This window comes from Clupea harengus, chromosome 17 (assembly GCF_900700415.2).
Source record: "Clupea harengus chromosome 17, Ch_v2.0.2, whole genome shotgun sequence".
Classification (NCBI taxonomy): Eukaryota; Metazoa; Chordata; class Actinopteri; order Clupeiformes; family Clupeidae; genus Clupea; species Clupea harengus.
The window spans coordinates 21,974,213-21,987,248 of NC_045168.1; the positions used below are offsets into that span (position 1 = coordinate 21,974,213).

The following is a 13,036-nucleotide window of genomic DNA, read 5'->3' on the forward strand; positions in this document are numbered from 1 at the left end:
TACTATGATGCTATAGAAGCTAGTTGATCTTCCTCAGACGTGATCTCAATAGTTCTCTATGCCTCTGCACTGCGTAGTGCTTAGTGATGGCATGATCAGTTCAGTGAAGATCACGTTACATTATTATAATTTTTTGCTATTTTAAGTCATTTAATTGTATGAATGGTTAATATGAATTTGAGCACTCAACATATGGACTATACAATCATGATCAGCAATCTCCTGTTACTTTCTCCTGTAGCCTAAGTCTCATGAGTCAAAGCCCTTTTACACTGAATTATGACTGTGAATTGTCATTTCGTCCATTAGATTTCTTTGTAATGTGGACCTTCAAGTCTTATACAGAGAGTATGTACGCACCATCATAGCTGTTGTATAAACATAAAATAGGTCATATAGAGGTGAGGAGATAAAGAGTAAAGTACACATGATAATGACGTTGAAGATAAAGCAGTGACATGGCTGGATGTTAGTGTGAACAGGTAGATGGTAAAAACCTGCTAGGCTCTAGGCCTGCCGCACCTCCACCGGTGCCCTTTGGGCTAGCTGCGGGGTCGTCAGCCGGGGACCACCTTTCACAGATGTTTCGCCCCTTATCCCGGAACATCTCCTGGTGGCGGGGCAGTGAACAGGGACGTCTCCCAGTCACCCCCCGCAGCTAGCCTTTCTCAGGAGTTGCTCGCTCCCCATGCCTTGTCCCGCCTCCTTAACCAAAGCCAAAAACTTGCCTTCTCTGCTTCCTCAGACAGCTCTCTGGTGGCTTTGTGTAGCTCCTTGCCCCTCAGCCCTAGCTCTTTAAGTAGGCGAGTCATTGAGCTTCCCACAAACCCCCTCGTGCCAACCTCCACTGGAAAGAGTCGTGTACTCCAACCGCTCTCCCTGCACTCCGCAACCAGGTCAGAATACTTTGCCCTCTTCCTTTCGTGGGCTCCCTCCATCCCCTCCTCCCATGGCACCGTCAGCTCCACAAGCAGCGCAGATCTCTCCGTCCTGGCCCACAGCACCACATCTGGCCTCAGTGTGGTGCTGCAGATCTCCCCTGGGAAGTGGAGCTGCCTGCCCAAGTCCACCTCCATTCTCCATTCCACTCCTGGCAACAAAAGGGTGGATGCTGGTCTCCTTCTGACAGTGTCCCCCTTTTCCCCTTCCCTAAGGAAATGGGTCCTCTGCTGGCTCCCCGGCTGCCTCCCAGCGCTTGCCTCTTGCCTTTTCCTCTCCACCACCTCTGCCAGTTTCCTCAGCACCTGATCGTGCCGCCATCCATACCTGCCCTGGGATAGCGCGGTCTTGCAACCTGACAGAGTGTGTTGTAGGGAAGCATTGATGGTCCCACAGAGGTCACAGGCCTGCTCCGTGCCCAGCCACTGCTGGAGGTTTCGGGGGGAGGGCAGAGTGTTGTAGGTTGCCCTGATGAGGAAACTGAGTCGAGCCTGTGGCAGTTTCCAGAAGTCTGCCCAGCTCACCACCCGACCCGCAACCACCTCCCACGTCGTCCAGCGTCCCTGCTGCCCCTGCGCCACTGCCTTGACCCTGTACTCTTCCTCTGCCATCTTTGTCACCTCCGAGACAACAAGATCCTTCCTCTCCTTCCTGCTAGCTCTGGACCACAGAATAGGCGGATCTCCCCACCCAAGGCCAGCGCGCCCTGTCTGGACTCTGCCCACCATCTCCTGGTGCTGCAACCTGCCCACTGCCTTCTGCACCTCCTCCTCGGCCCTCCACTTCCTCCCAGTCAACACCCGGGCTTCCATGTCCCTCACGGTCTCATCTGTAGATTCCCTCAGCTCCATCACCAGCCTTGCCTTCTCCTGCCTGTAACCTATGGTGATAGATTTCAGGGGAAGCTGAAGTGTGTTCTTTCCATACAGGCTGGCCGATGAGTGGCCTAGCCATTTGCGGATGAACGAGCTGGTCTTTGCATCCATCTTGCTCACGGCTGACGAGGTGACTTCGCACAGCTTCAGCGGCCACATTACCCTTGGGTACAGTGTGAAATTGAAACACCACACCTTGTACTTTCCAGGTAACTGGCTTGAGTCGATTTTGGCCAGGCCTGCTGAGAGCTGCTGCAAGGTGGTCTTTCCTATTTCCTTGTCTGAGAGGCTGGCTGTATATTGCCTCCCAAGACTTCGGATGGGCTGGTCTGCAATGCGTGGGATGTTTTCTCCGCCGATTATAAAGGTGACCCTGTCATTCAGTACCCCTTTCCGCAAGGAAAGGCTCCTTGACTTTTTTGCCTTGAACTTCATCCTGGCCCAAATGATCAACTCATCCAGCCTCTTCATGAGCCTGGACGTGCATGGAGCAGTTTGGAGCAAGCATGTGATGTCATCCATGTATGTATGTATCTATGTATTTATGTATGTATGTTTACATGTATGTATGTACACATGTGTGTATGTATGTATACATGTATGTATGTATGTATGTATGTATGTATGTATGTATGTGTGTATGTAGGTGTGTATGTACACATATACTGTATGTATATGCTGGAGAACTTAATTCATGTGACTAGTCTCATTGAAATCAAGTGATTGTGCCACCTTTAAAACATTACCTCTAGGAAAGTGTCAGGGTGAACTGTAAGGAGGGTCTGGGTTCATGCAGAGGTTGGAGTGTAAAGAGGGTCTGGGTTCATGCAGAGGTTCCCCTTTCTCTGACCATCATTTACTACCTCAGGTAAGATACTGGTGGTGATTAGGGGGTCATGTGGAACTGATAAACGAACAATAAGAAACATCCCTTATTCTTATGTCACAGGCAGTGTAAAATGTAAAACAGAATGAGCTCTTTGAGGAAAAGAACAATTGCAAGAAAAAAAAGTTAGAGTGAAGAGATATTTTGGCAGAGATATTTAGAAATGATGTCATTAAAATGTTTTGTAAAGAGGATGTGGAAAAAAAAACGATCTAATTAGCAATTGACTTATTTATATAGTGCCAAAACAGTGCATGGACCCCCTTAGAGCAAGCACAATGGCAAAAGGGGCTAGGAAAAACTCCCCAGAAGCAGAATCACATCACATAAGGGGGGACCCATCTGCTTGAGGTCAGCCGGGAGGAGATAGGAAGGGGGAGGGTTGTGTGGAAGAAGGGGAAGGGAAACAACAAGTAGTAAATGTACACAGCATGCATTTGGTAGATGTACATAATATACATGCAAACATCATATGATACATGATACATACAAGCATCATATGATATATACATGATACATACAAACATCATATGATATATACATGATACATACAAACATCATATGATACATGATACATACAAACATCATATGATACATGATACATACAAGCATCATATGATATATACATGATACAAACAAGTTGTGTAGGGTTATATCACACTGGTTTGAGATAACAGTTAAGGAGAACAGCACCAGTGACTGCCCTTTAATTAACTGTTGAATAGTGTTTATTGCTAATGCTATGTTCTGTGTCAAAAGCCTAGCAGAGGTTTTGTGATGAGGTATGAAGAGATTATCAAATGATACGCGTTCTATGAATTCAAAGAAAAATCACATTTATAATGAAAAGCAAATCTTTCACAATACTCCACGATAAAGCAAGTTCTTTGTTTAAACCAGTTTGTGAATCATCTGGTCAAAACAACAAACGTCAATGGAATAGCAGGTTAAATTTGATGTTGTACCTCCAGAATTACGTCATTTTTGCCAAACTAAAGCCATTTCTTTTTTGTGTGCAAGAAATACAATCTACCTAATTTCTGTTCTGAAATCCAGTTGAGTCTTCAAATGTCATTGAAATGATGAAATGTTATATATTTGTGTCAACAAAATTGCTTTACATTGTTCGCTTTCTTTCTATGCTTTTTTATGTTTCAAGCCCGATGAATGATTTTTATTATGAAAAGACTAACAAGATAAAGGAGAGTGTAGTGGCAAAAACAGTTGAGTTTTTTCCTTTAAACCCCTAGATCCTATTCCTACGTCCTAATTGATTTTACCACCATGGAGAAAGCAGGAGAAGCAATGTCAAGACTCGCAGTTCTGTCCAATAATCCAATACAAAGGGAGTTTGACCATCCAATGTTGCCGGTTTTATTGTATAAAAATTGTCACCAAAAAATAAGGATGCAATTGCAGTTTTAAAGTCCAAATAACTAAACGCTGCAACAAGCTGAACAGGCCCAAACAGAGACAGCGTGGTTCACGGCCTCAGCACTGAGGTCAATGACGGTAATTGCGCCCGCCTTCTCCTCGTCATGCGTGTCTTGCAGCCATTTCAAGGGTGGCACCGTCACCACCTATAGAGGGCGCACACTCGCAATTCCACAAAAAGGGGAAAAATCGATAAATCATTCCAAATACAAAAAACTTAAATGCGGCTCCTACACACCGGCCCCTAATTGTTCTCTATAGAATCAATTACCTAAATTAACATGAAAGGAGCCAAAAGAGGGGTCAATTTATCAATAAAGTAAATAAGCACTTAATGCTTTCAGAAGTATGTAATGCATAATGGTTTAGAGAAGGTATGAAATCATGTATACATTACATTCCTTTCTAATGTGATCAGGAACCCTGGTCACTCTTCAGACTCAAGGATTTGGCACAGCTTGGTTATGGGCCTCTCAAGGACTGAAGTTTTTGTCTTGAGCTTCACTGACCGCACTAGACCCCTTGCATCAGGTTTCGTCTCCAGCACTCTTCCTAATGGCCAGGACCCTCGAGGAGCAGTGGGGTCAACGACCAGGACAATGTCTCCGACACTAAGGTTCCTCTTTAGTGAAGTCCATTTCTGCCTCTCCTGCAGCAGCAGAAGATATTCTTTGGTCCACCTTTGCCAGAAAAGATCGGCCATGTACTGGACCTGTTTCCAGCGACGTCTGGCATAGATGTCGGACTTCAAGAAGGTTCCAGGGGGTAGGATTGGCTTGGCTTTCAATAGCGGGATGTGATTTGGGGTCAGTGGCTCTAGGTCATGTGGGTCTGAGGACACTGTGCCGAGAGGACGATTGTTCAGGATTGCCTCCACCTCGCAAAACAGTGTTTGGAGGCCTTCATCATCGATGGACTGTTGATGGAGAGTAGAGTTCAGCACCTGGCGGACAGATCTTATGAGCCTTTCCCAGGCTCCGCCATGGTGTGATGCTGATGGTGGATTGAAACTCCATTCGATTCCATCTGGAAGCAGGGCATCTTGGATTTTCCTCTCGTTCAGTGACTTCTTGAGCTCTCCGTGTGCACCCACCAGGTTTGTTCCATTATCAGACCTGATGTGCTTCACCTGGCCCCTCCTGCAGACAAATCTCCTCAAAGCATGAATGCATGAGTCTGTGTCAAGTGTAAAGGCAATTTCCAAATGAATAGCTCTACTAGACATGCATGTAAAAATAACTCCATACCTTTTGATGGCAGTTCTCCCTCGTTTCACTTCAAACGGGCCAAAGTAGTCCAACCCGACATTGGTAAATGGAGGGAGGTCAGGTAGGATTCTTTCTAACGGCAAATCCGCCATCTTCTGTTCACTTGCCTTGCCCCTTGAACGTCGACACATGACACATTTTGAGAGCACCTTCCTGGCAACTGAGTTGCCTTTTAAAATCCAGTACTTTTTCCGGAGCTCTGATAGCATGTGGTTTCTGCCATTGTGGCCACAGCGTTCGTGGATGTGTCTTAAGAGCAGTATCGAGATGTGCGAGTCTTTGGGCAAGATGCAGGGGTGTTTGGTTTCCTCAGGCATTGCAGATTTGTGCAGTCGGCCACCTACTCTCAGAATGCCCTCGTCTAGGACAGGATCAAGCCTGCAGATCTTACTGCCCTTGTGCACTCTAGGTGGGATCATCTCCAGTGTTGCAATTTCAGCACCGAAGGCTTGTCCTTGGGTGTATGTGACGACTGACCTTTCTGCCTCTGCAAGATCTTCAACAGTGAGGAGCTGCCCACCAAGGTAGGTCCTGAAATCTTCAATTTGTATCCTCACCCTTTTTCCTGCTTGAGCGGGTGCTGACTTGAGACGAGGGCTGCTCCTTTCCTCTTTTCACAATCAGCATCAACATCTTTTTCAGTCTGAGATACCATGCCACTGCTTTGAGTAGTCTCCTCCAGTCAGAAAAGAACGAAATAAGCTGGTCTGTGGGTGTCGCAGGGTTCACTACTGCTGCCAATACAGTAGCACTTTTCCTGACCTCTGGATCGTCCTGTGACACCGAGTCCAATACTTCCTCCACTGGCCAACTTTCCTTTGTGTTCCATAAGAATTCAGGGGCATGTATCCATCTCCTTTGCTCCATGAATCTTCCTGCATTCAATCCTCTGGATGAATCATCAGCAGGATTGTCCTTGCTGCTTACGTATCTCCATTGGGACAGGTCTGTATTGTCCCAAATCAGTGAGACCCTATTGGCTACATAGGTCTTGTACCTTGCTCGGTCATTTGCAATGTACTTGAGCACTGTTTGGCTATCAGTCCAGAAACATGAAGGCTTTAGGTCAAGGTGTAACTCTCCTCTCAGCATTCTATCTACCTTCACCAGCAAAGCTGCAGCTGCCAGCTCCAGTCGTGGCACAGTGATGTTCTTAAGGGGAAGAACGCTGGACTTTCCAAGGACCAAAGTGACGTGAATGACATCCTGCTGGTTCAACTGTCTGATGTAGCTGACTGAGCCATAGCCACTCTCACTGGCGTCGGCGAAGTGGTGAAGCTCGGCATGGCTTGTCATTCCATAGCCCTTTGGTTTCAAACAGCGTGGCACACTGAAGCCTTTGATCCTATCCAGGCTGTTGGTCCATTCCATCCACTTTTCAGACACTGTCTGGGGCAGAGGCTCATCCCATCCGAAGCCTCGCTGGCAGAGCTCTTGTAGCAACTGCTTAGCTGGGAGAATGAGAGGAGCAAGAAAGCCTAGTGGATCAAAGATGGAACTAACAACAGAGAGTATGCCTCTGCGGGTGTGTGGCTTTTGGCTCAGGTTGATGTTGAATTGGAAATGGTCAGAATCCACGCACCACTGCAGTCCCAGTGCTCTTTCAATGGGCAAACTGTCTTTGTCGAGATCCAGTGTTTTGATTTCCTTTGCTCTGTGTTCTTTGGGGATTGATGCTAAAACTGCCCTGCTATTGCTGACCCACTGAGTGAGTTGGAACCCACCTTTGCTGCATAGTGCAGTGACATCTTTCACCAGCTGGATGGCGTCCGATTCCTTGGCCACAGACTTTGCACAGTCGTCCACATAAAAGTTGTGCCGGACTGTTTCGGCTACTTGAGGGGGAAAACAACACTCATTGTCCGCAGCAGTTTTTCTTAATGCAAAGCTTGCAATGCTAGGGGAGGACACTGCACCGAATATGTGTACAAGCATACGGTGTTCCTTGGGTGCTTGACTGGTCTCACCTTTTGGCCACCACAGGAATCGCAAGTAATTAACATCAGATCTGGCTACTCTAACCTGATGGAACATTGACTTGATGTCCGACATGATTGCAACAGGCTCTTTGCGAAATCTCATGATGACTCCAATGAGGGAATTTGTCAGGTCAGGTCCCTGCAGCAGTTCGGTGTTAAGGGATACACCCTGGTAAGAGGCAGCACAATCAAAGACTACTCTGAGCTTTTTCTTTTTAGGGTGGTACACCCCGTGGTGTGGCAAGTACCATACCTTTCCTGTTGACTGTGCAAGTTCTTCCTGTGGGACCTCCTCTGCATAATTACTCTCAAAGATGTCATTAAAAAAATGCAACATATTCCTGTTTATATTGCTCATCCTTTTCCATTTTCCTTCTTAGGCTCTGGAGGCGCTGTTCTGCAATTTGGCGATTGTTTGGCATACAGACATCAGCCTTTCTGAAGGGCAATTTTCAGATTGTAATGTCCATCATTCAGAACTGCCTCATTGGCCATTTTCAGAAATCCTTTGTCCTCAATAGAAACTTCAGTTGTCTCCTCAGAGGCAACTTCAGAAAAATCCTGATTGTACTGTGAGATCAGAAGCTCCTCTAGCCTTGCCACTGAAATCTTATTCACCGTAACACTTTTTGCACTGCCAGTTTCACTTCTAAGTGGCCCATTTACAACCCACCCCAATAGTGTTCTAGCTGCATAAGGGCCCCCACTTTGGCTGTTAACAACCTCCCACGGCTCTATCAGGGTTGGAGCATTTGTTCCAATTAACAGCTCTACCTTTGCACCAATAGAGGGGATTTTGACTTCACTTAAATACGCCAATTGCGCTAAGTCACTCTGTCTTGGGATGTTGTTAGTGGTTACTGGCATTTTCTTCTGAGTGAAAGTGTCAGGAAGAGGTGAGAAGTTGTCGCTGTCCAATGCTGAAACTTCAATTCCTGAGACAACATGCGTGGGAACAGAATTTTCCTGATTCATTGTTCGTAGAAGAATTTGTGTTCTCCTTCCTTTGAGATTGAGACGTGTCATGAGCTCCTCTGAGCAGAAGGTAGCAGAAGACCCTGGATCCAGGAGAGCATACACTTGCAAGACTTGGCTGCCCTTTGCTGCCTTAACCTTAACTGGGACGATGGAAAGTATGCACTCTTGGTCTCCGGCCCCTATATGACCACATAACTCTGCTGATGCACTGCCTAAAACACCAGAGGATTTTTCTGCTTCTTTAGCTGTGCTGACGTTAATCCCAATATGCAAGACGCTTGGGTGAGTTTTCTTGCAAACTTGACATGTGAGTCGCTTTTTGCACTCTCTACTAATGTGGCCTGCGGAGAGACATCCAAAGCATATGCCCTTGGTCTTTAAGAAACTGATCTTGTCTCTATGCATTTTCTTTGAGAAGTCTTTGCACAAGTCCAATGTGTGCTTTGAGCTAGAGGGGGCAAGATGGTTCAGGCTTTGTCTCTTTTTGGGCAAGAGCAATACTAGTGGCATAGCTACTGCCAGATGACTGAGGGCTGTGACAGAGTAGGGGCTCTAACCTTAGCTCTACTAGTTGACTGGTCTTGAAGGTCACCAAAAACTGGATCAGCTGCTATACGGGCTTGCTTTTCAATGAAAGAGACAAGATCTAAAATTCTTACCCTACGCTGGTGCCGTTCTTGGAGTTCATAAGCCTTGTTACGCCATTTCTCTTTGAGCTTGAATGGCAACTTGAGGGCAATGCTTCTCATGCTGGATATGGTGTCCAGCTCCTGCATGTAGTCCATTTCCTCCATAGCGTTGCAGCAGCTCCTGAGAAACATGGCATAATCCTGCAGCATTTTGGAATCCTCAGATTTCATTTGAGTCCAGGATTGGACCTTTTCCAAGTATGCACAAGATATCTTGTATTCATTTCCAAAGTTTTCCTTCAGTAACTGCTTTGCATTTTGATAGCCTCTATCTGGGGACATGTACTCACAACTTTTGACTAGTCTTTGTGCCTGGCCCTTAGTATACTGAATAAGAAATTGTAACCGGTCTCTATTGTTATCTGTTTTCTGTTCAATCATGTTTTCAAACGAGTGAATGAATGATTTGTACTCTAGAACTTGTCCGTCAAAGAGTGGGATATTTCCTTGAGGTAGTGTAGTCAGAAGTTGCTGTTTCATGAGCATCCTGGTTAATTCACTTTGATTCTCCAATACTTTGATCACATGATTGTCCTGCGGTGAGCTGGTTGAAGAGGGAATTTGCTGGTGTGTCACAGTGGACCGAGTGGCTTGATCTGAGCTAGCATATGACTGGGAAATGACAGGGGGAATGGCAGAGGAATAGCTATGAGATGAGTGTTGGGCAGAGAGATGGCTATGTGATGAGGCATATCGGGCAGAGGGAAAGCTATGCGATGAGAGGTGTAGCTGTTGTGGCCTTATATCACTACTGATCCTGGGAAGGAAAATAGGCTTACTGTCTTGCCTATCTGTACCTAAATTAGGCAGGGGAAATTGAACATTGGCACCTGTCTTAGTCCTGACTGCTGGAGCAGTGCGATCATGAAGATGAAGCGAATAGTCTAGCCTTTTCTCCAGGTGTGCTTGTGATGCATCAGCTGTGGCTTGAGCTGCTTCAGCACCTAATACAGGCATTTTAACAGAAGGCACAAGGTTAGATACAGCAGTGTTAGATTGCATTGGGTTAGACATATTACTTATAGCTTCTTTTAGATAGTTGATTTTTACAGTAGCTGCTTCAATTTCTGCATCCAAATCCAATGTTTCCTTCTTTTTTCTTACTATTTCCTTCTGTTGGCTTAACATTTCTTCCTGTGCTTCTATTGCATGTTTCTCCTTTAATTTCGAAGCTTTGGCAATTAAAGCTAATCGTTCTGCTTCTGCATTGATACGCAATGACGAAGACGCTCTAGACGACCTAGATGACATAGACGACCTAGATGACCTACTGGACACAACTGATAGCGCATCGGTGTTATCAACGTTTGCCTGCGTGCCTGCATCATGTTCATCATTTCCACAATCAGACTCAGCCAGAGGCTCTGGCTCTTCCGTTTGTACAGCAGAAGACGTTGCTTCACCTAAGCTAGGGTCTTGAGGATTTTCTATTTGTGAAATCCATTCATTCACATTTGCAATAAAAGCATTTATCTCCGCTGATCGCGGCTTACACCACTTCTCGTCATCATCTTTGCGTGATTCCTCATCCAAACACTGAACGTAAGTTGAATTCGAAGTGTTAAACTCTTCAAAGACTTCATAAAACTTAATCATGTTTCCTTTCACTTCATCAAGGGATTCTTTGTCAATCATCAAATTGTTCACAATATTCATTCTCCTTGTTACACGAGATATTTTTCCCGATCTAGTTGCGCGCAAACGCGCGGCCTGTTCACTCATTGTTGGAACAGCCACTTCGGCCTCGTCGTCAGACATTGTACTCAAAAAATAAACTTCCAAAAATAACGAAAAATGTTTATCTTCTTTCTCTTAATTCAAATGTATCCAACGTTCAAAACAGTTCATATAATTTCCAAGAAGTATCTTCCAAAAGTATCTTCTTGTTTCATACACTCAAAGTAAGCCGTGTATCCACTCATTCAATTGTTTGGCCACGTCGGCATTAACTTCCAAAATAATTATCACAGTTCATTAATGCACAAATCTTCCATGAACACGTGTTTCTTAATTATTCCAATATTGTTTGTCAACGAAAAATCCATCAAAAGAATGATATCTTCAAGCACATACCTCCGTTGAAGAGTTCCTTTGTTTCAAGTTCACCATGCGTTAGGCCGACATTCCTGTGTCCAGCTTGCGTGAATATCTTCGGGGGAAATCCAAGCAACGTCATTGACGAATTGTAGTGGCAAAAACAGTTGAGTTTTTTCCTTTAAACCCCTAGATCCTATTCCTACGTCCTAATTGATTTTACCACCATGGAGAAAGCAGGAGAAGCAATGTCAAGACTCGCAGTTCTGTCCAATAATCCAATACAAAGGGAGTTTGACCATCCAATGTTGCCGGTTTTATTGTATAAAAATTGTCACCAAAAAATAAGGATGCAATTGCAGTTTTAAAGTCCAAATAACTAAACGCTGCAACAAGCTGAACAGGCCCAAACAGAGACAGCGTGGTTCACGGCCTCAGCACTGAGGTCAATGACGGTAATTGCGCCCGCCTTCTCCTCGTCATGCGTGTCTTGCAGCCATTTCAAGGGTGGCACCGTCACCACCTATAGAGGGCGCACACTCGCAATTCCACAAAAAGGGGAAAAATCGATAAATCATTCCAAATACAAAAAACTTAAACGCGGCTCCTACAGAGAGGGTATAGATTTGTGCTGTAAACATTCATAATATCACAGGGAGGAGACTATACTTTAGGATTTGAAGTGCAGTTTTGAGGTCTGATAAAGATATTATGAATTTCAGAGTTTTTTTTAGCCAAATTTAGTTTTATCTGTTAAAGCACTAAAACTAATTTCATTTTTATAGAAGAATGCAGTGTAACAGACGACAGAGAAGAACAGCAGACATTGAAATGCTGCACAGGTAATGCCCTCCATCATTAATGACCATCCGGCACTGACCAGGTAACATTTCACCAGCTTCCTCCAGATCTCAACTCTAACTACACCAGGAGCCTACCTGTCACACATGATGGAGGTTAAATATTCTTTGTACCATGCCTTGCAAGTAGTCACTACATCTGTAGGGTTTACACACAAGTTAGCCTTTCATTTCTGCCTTTGTAGTAAGAAAAACATGAATCAGACTCCTGCTATGGCAGACTAAATGAATGGGTTATTCCATTCTCTGGCCCACTTTTGTTGGGACAGGAAGTGCCTCTTTTCTTCCAAAGTCCACTACTCCCTCGTGGCTAAAGCGCTATTAATAATTAAAAGCCCACATGCCCTCAGTTATTAAGTGGAAATAACGGTGCTCTCATCGAGCCAGTGGCAAGCCATCTCAAGGCTGTTGGTTGTGATCGATTGCCTTTTAAAAGACGTGTTAGTGCGGGCCACATAAATTGCTCCAGGGATTGGATTTGAACATAGGGCGTCAGATTGATTTGTAAGAGGAGATGTGTGTATGTGTGTGTGTGTGTGTAAGGGGGGGGGGGACATGAGCGTGCCCATGTGTACATGTGTGGGCATCTGAATGTGTTGGTGTGTGTGTATGTGTGTGTAATGAGATTAGGGCCAGCACAGTCAGCATCGTACCCTGTGGATTGGTCTGCGGGTCCATTTTAAAGGGTTTTATGGCAGGCGGTAGCTCTTTCTGGATGGGTTTGTTTAACTTTGTGGTACAAGCAATGAATCATTGTAGCAGATATGTCGCAGTATTGGATGTGAGAAACACAGGGCGCTCAGTCAGATTGACTTAATTACGCCAGGGTTAGCTTGAACCTTAGCAGTAATGACTGCCTTTTGCCTATGATATAAGAGCATTAATTCAGAGATGTGATTCTTTGGCCAGTGAAACACAGTCTATTTATGGAGACTTTATTCACGGGCTGATTTACCCCCTCTATCAGCTGATAGATAACAGCACAAGGTTAGATGGCTGTGACTGGGGTATACCAGGACCCAACTGAACCCTATCCTTCCTGAGAAAGAGAGGATGCAATTTCTTATTTAGAAACACACTGCCTCTTTGCAGGG

The 13,036-nt window shown here is 45.1% G+C and overlaps 2 protein-coding genes across 2 annotated transcripts; both read right to left on the minus strand.

Moving 5' to 3' along the window:
- Window positions 1-3,731: 3,731 nt before the first annotated feature.
- Window positions 3,732-5,954, minus strand: LOC116224450. The gene is made up of 2 exons (XM_031584279.2): window positions 5,382-5,954; window positions 3,732-5,285 (listed from the first exon to the last, which is right to left on the minus strand). Exons 1-2 carry the CDS (start codon window positions 5,819-5,821, stop codon window positions 4,562-4,564), a joined length of 1,164 nt encoding a protein of 387 aa, XP_031440139.1. The 5' UTR covers window positions 5,822-5,954; the 3' UTR covers window positions 3,732-4,561.
- Window positions 5,955-8,871: 2,917 nt separating this feature from the next.
- Window positions 8,872-11,678, minus strand: LOC122133673. Its single transcript, XM_042710338.1, has 2 exons — window positions 11,122-11,678; window positions 8,872-9,992 (listed from the first exon to the last, which is right to left on the minus strand). Exons 1-2 carry the CDS (start codon window positions 11,222-11,224, stop codon window positions 8,872-8,874), a joined length of 1,224 nt encoding a protein of 407 aa, XP_042566272.1. The 5' UTR covers window positions 11,225-11,678.
- Between the last annotated feature and the right edge of the window lie 1,358 nt (window positions 11,679-13,036).

Coding starts and splice junctions, on each gene's coding strand:
- LOC116224450 (XM_031584279.2), bottom strand. CDS start 5,821: ATGATCCCACCTAGAGTGCACAAGGGCAGTAAGATCTGCAGGCTTGAT. Junction 5,286..5,381: donor GGGAGAACTGCCATCAAAAG/GTATGGAGTTAT, acceptor TGCTTTGAGGAG/ATTTGTCTGCAGGAGGGGCC.
- LOC122133673 (XM_042710338.1), bottom strand. CDS start 11,224: ATGACGTTGCTTGGATTTCCCCCGAAGATATTCACGCAAGCTGGACAC. Junction 9,993..11,121: donor AAAGGAACTCTTCAACGGAG/GTATGTGCTTGA, acceptor TGCCTGTATTAG/GTGCTGAAGCAGCTCAAGCC.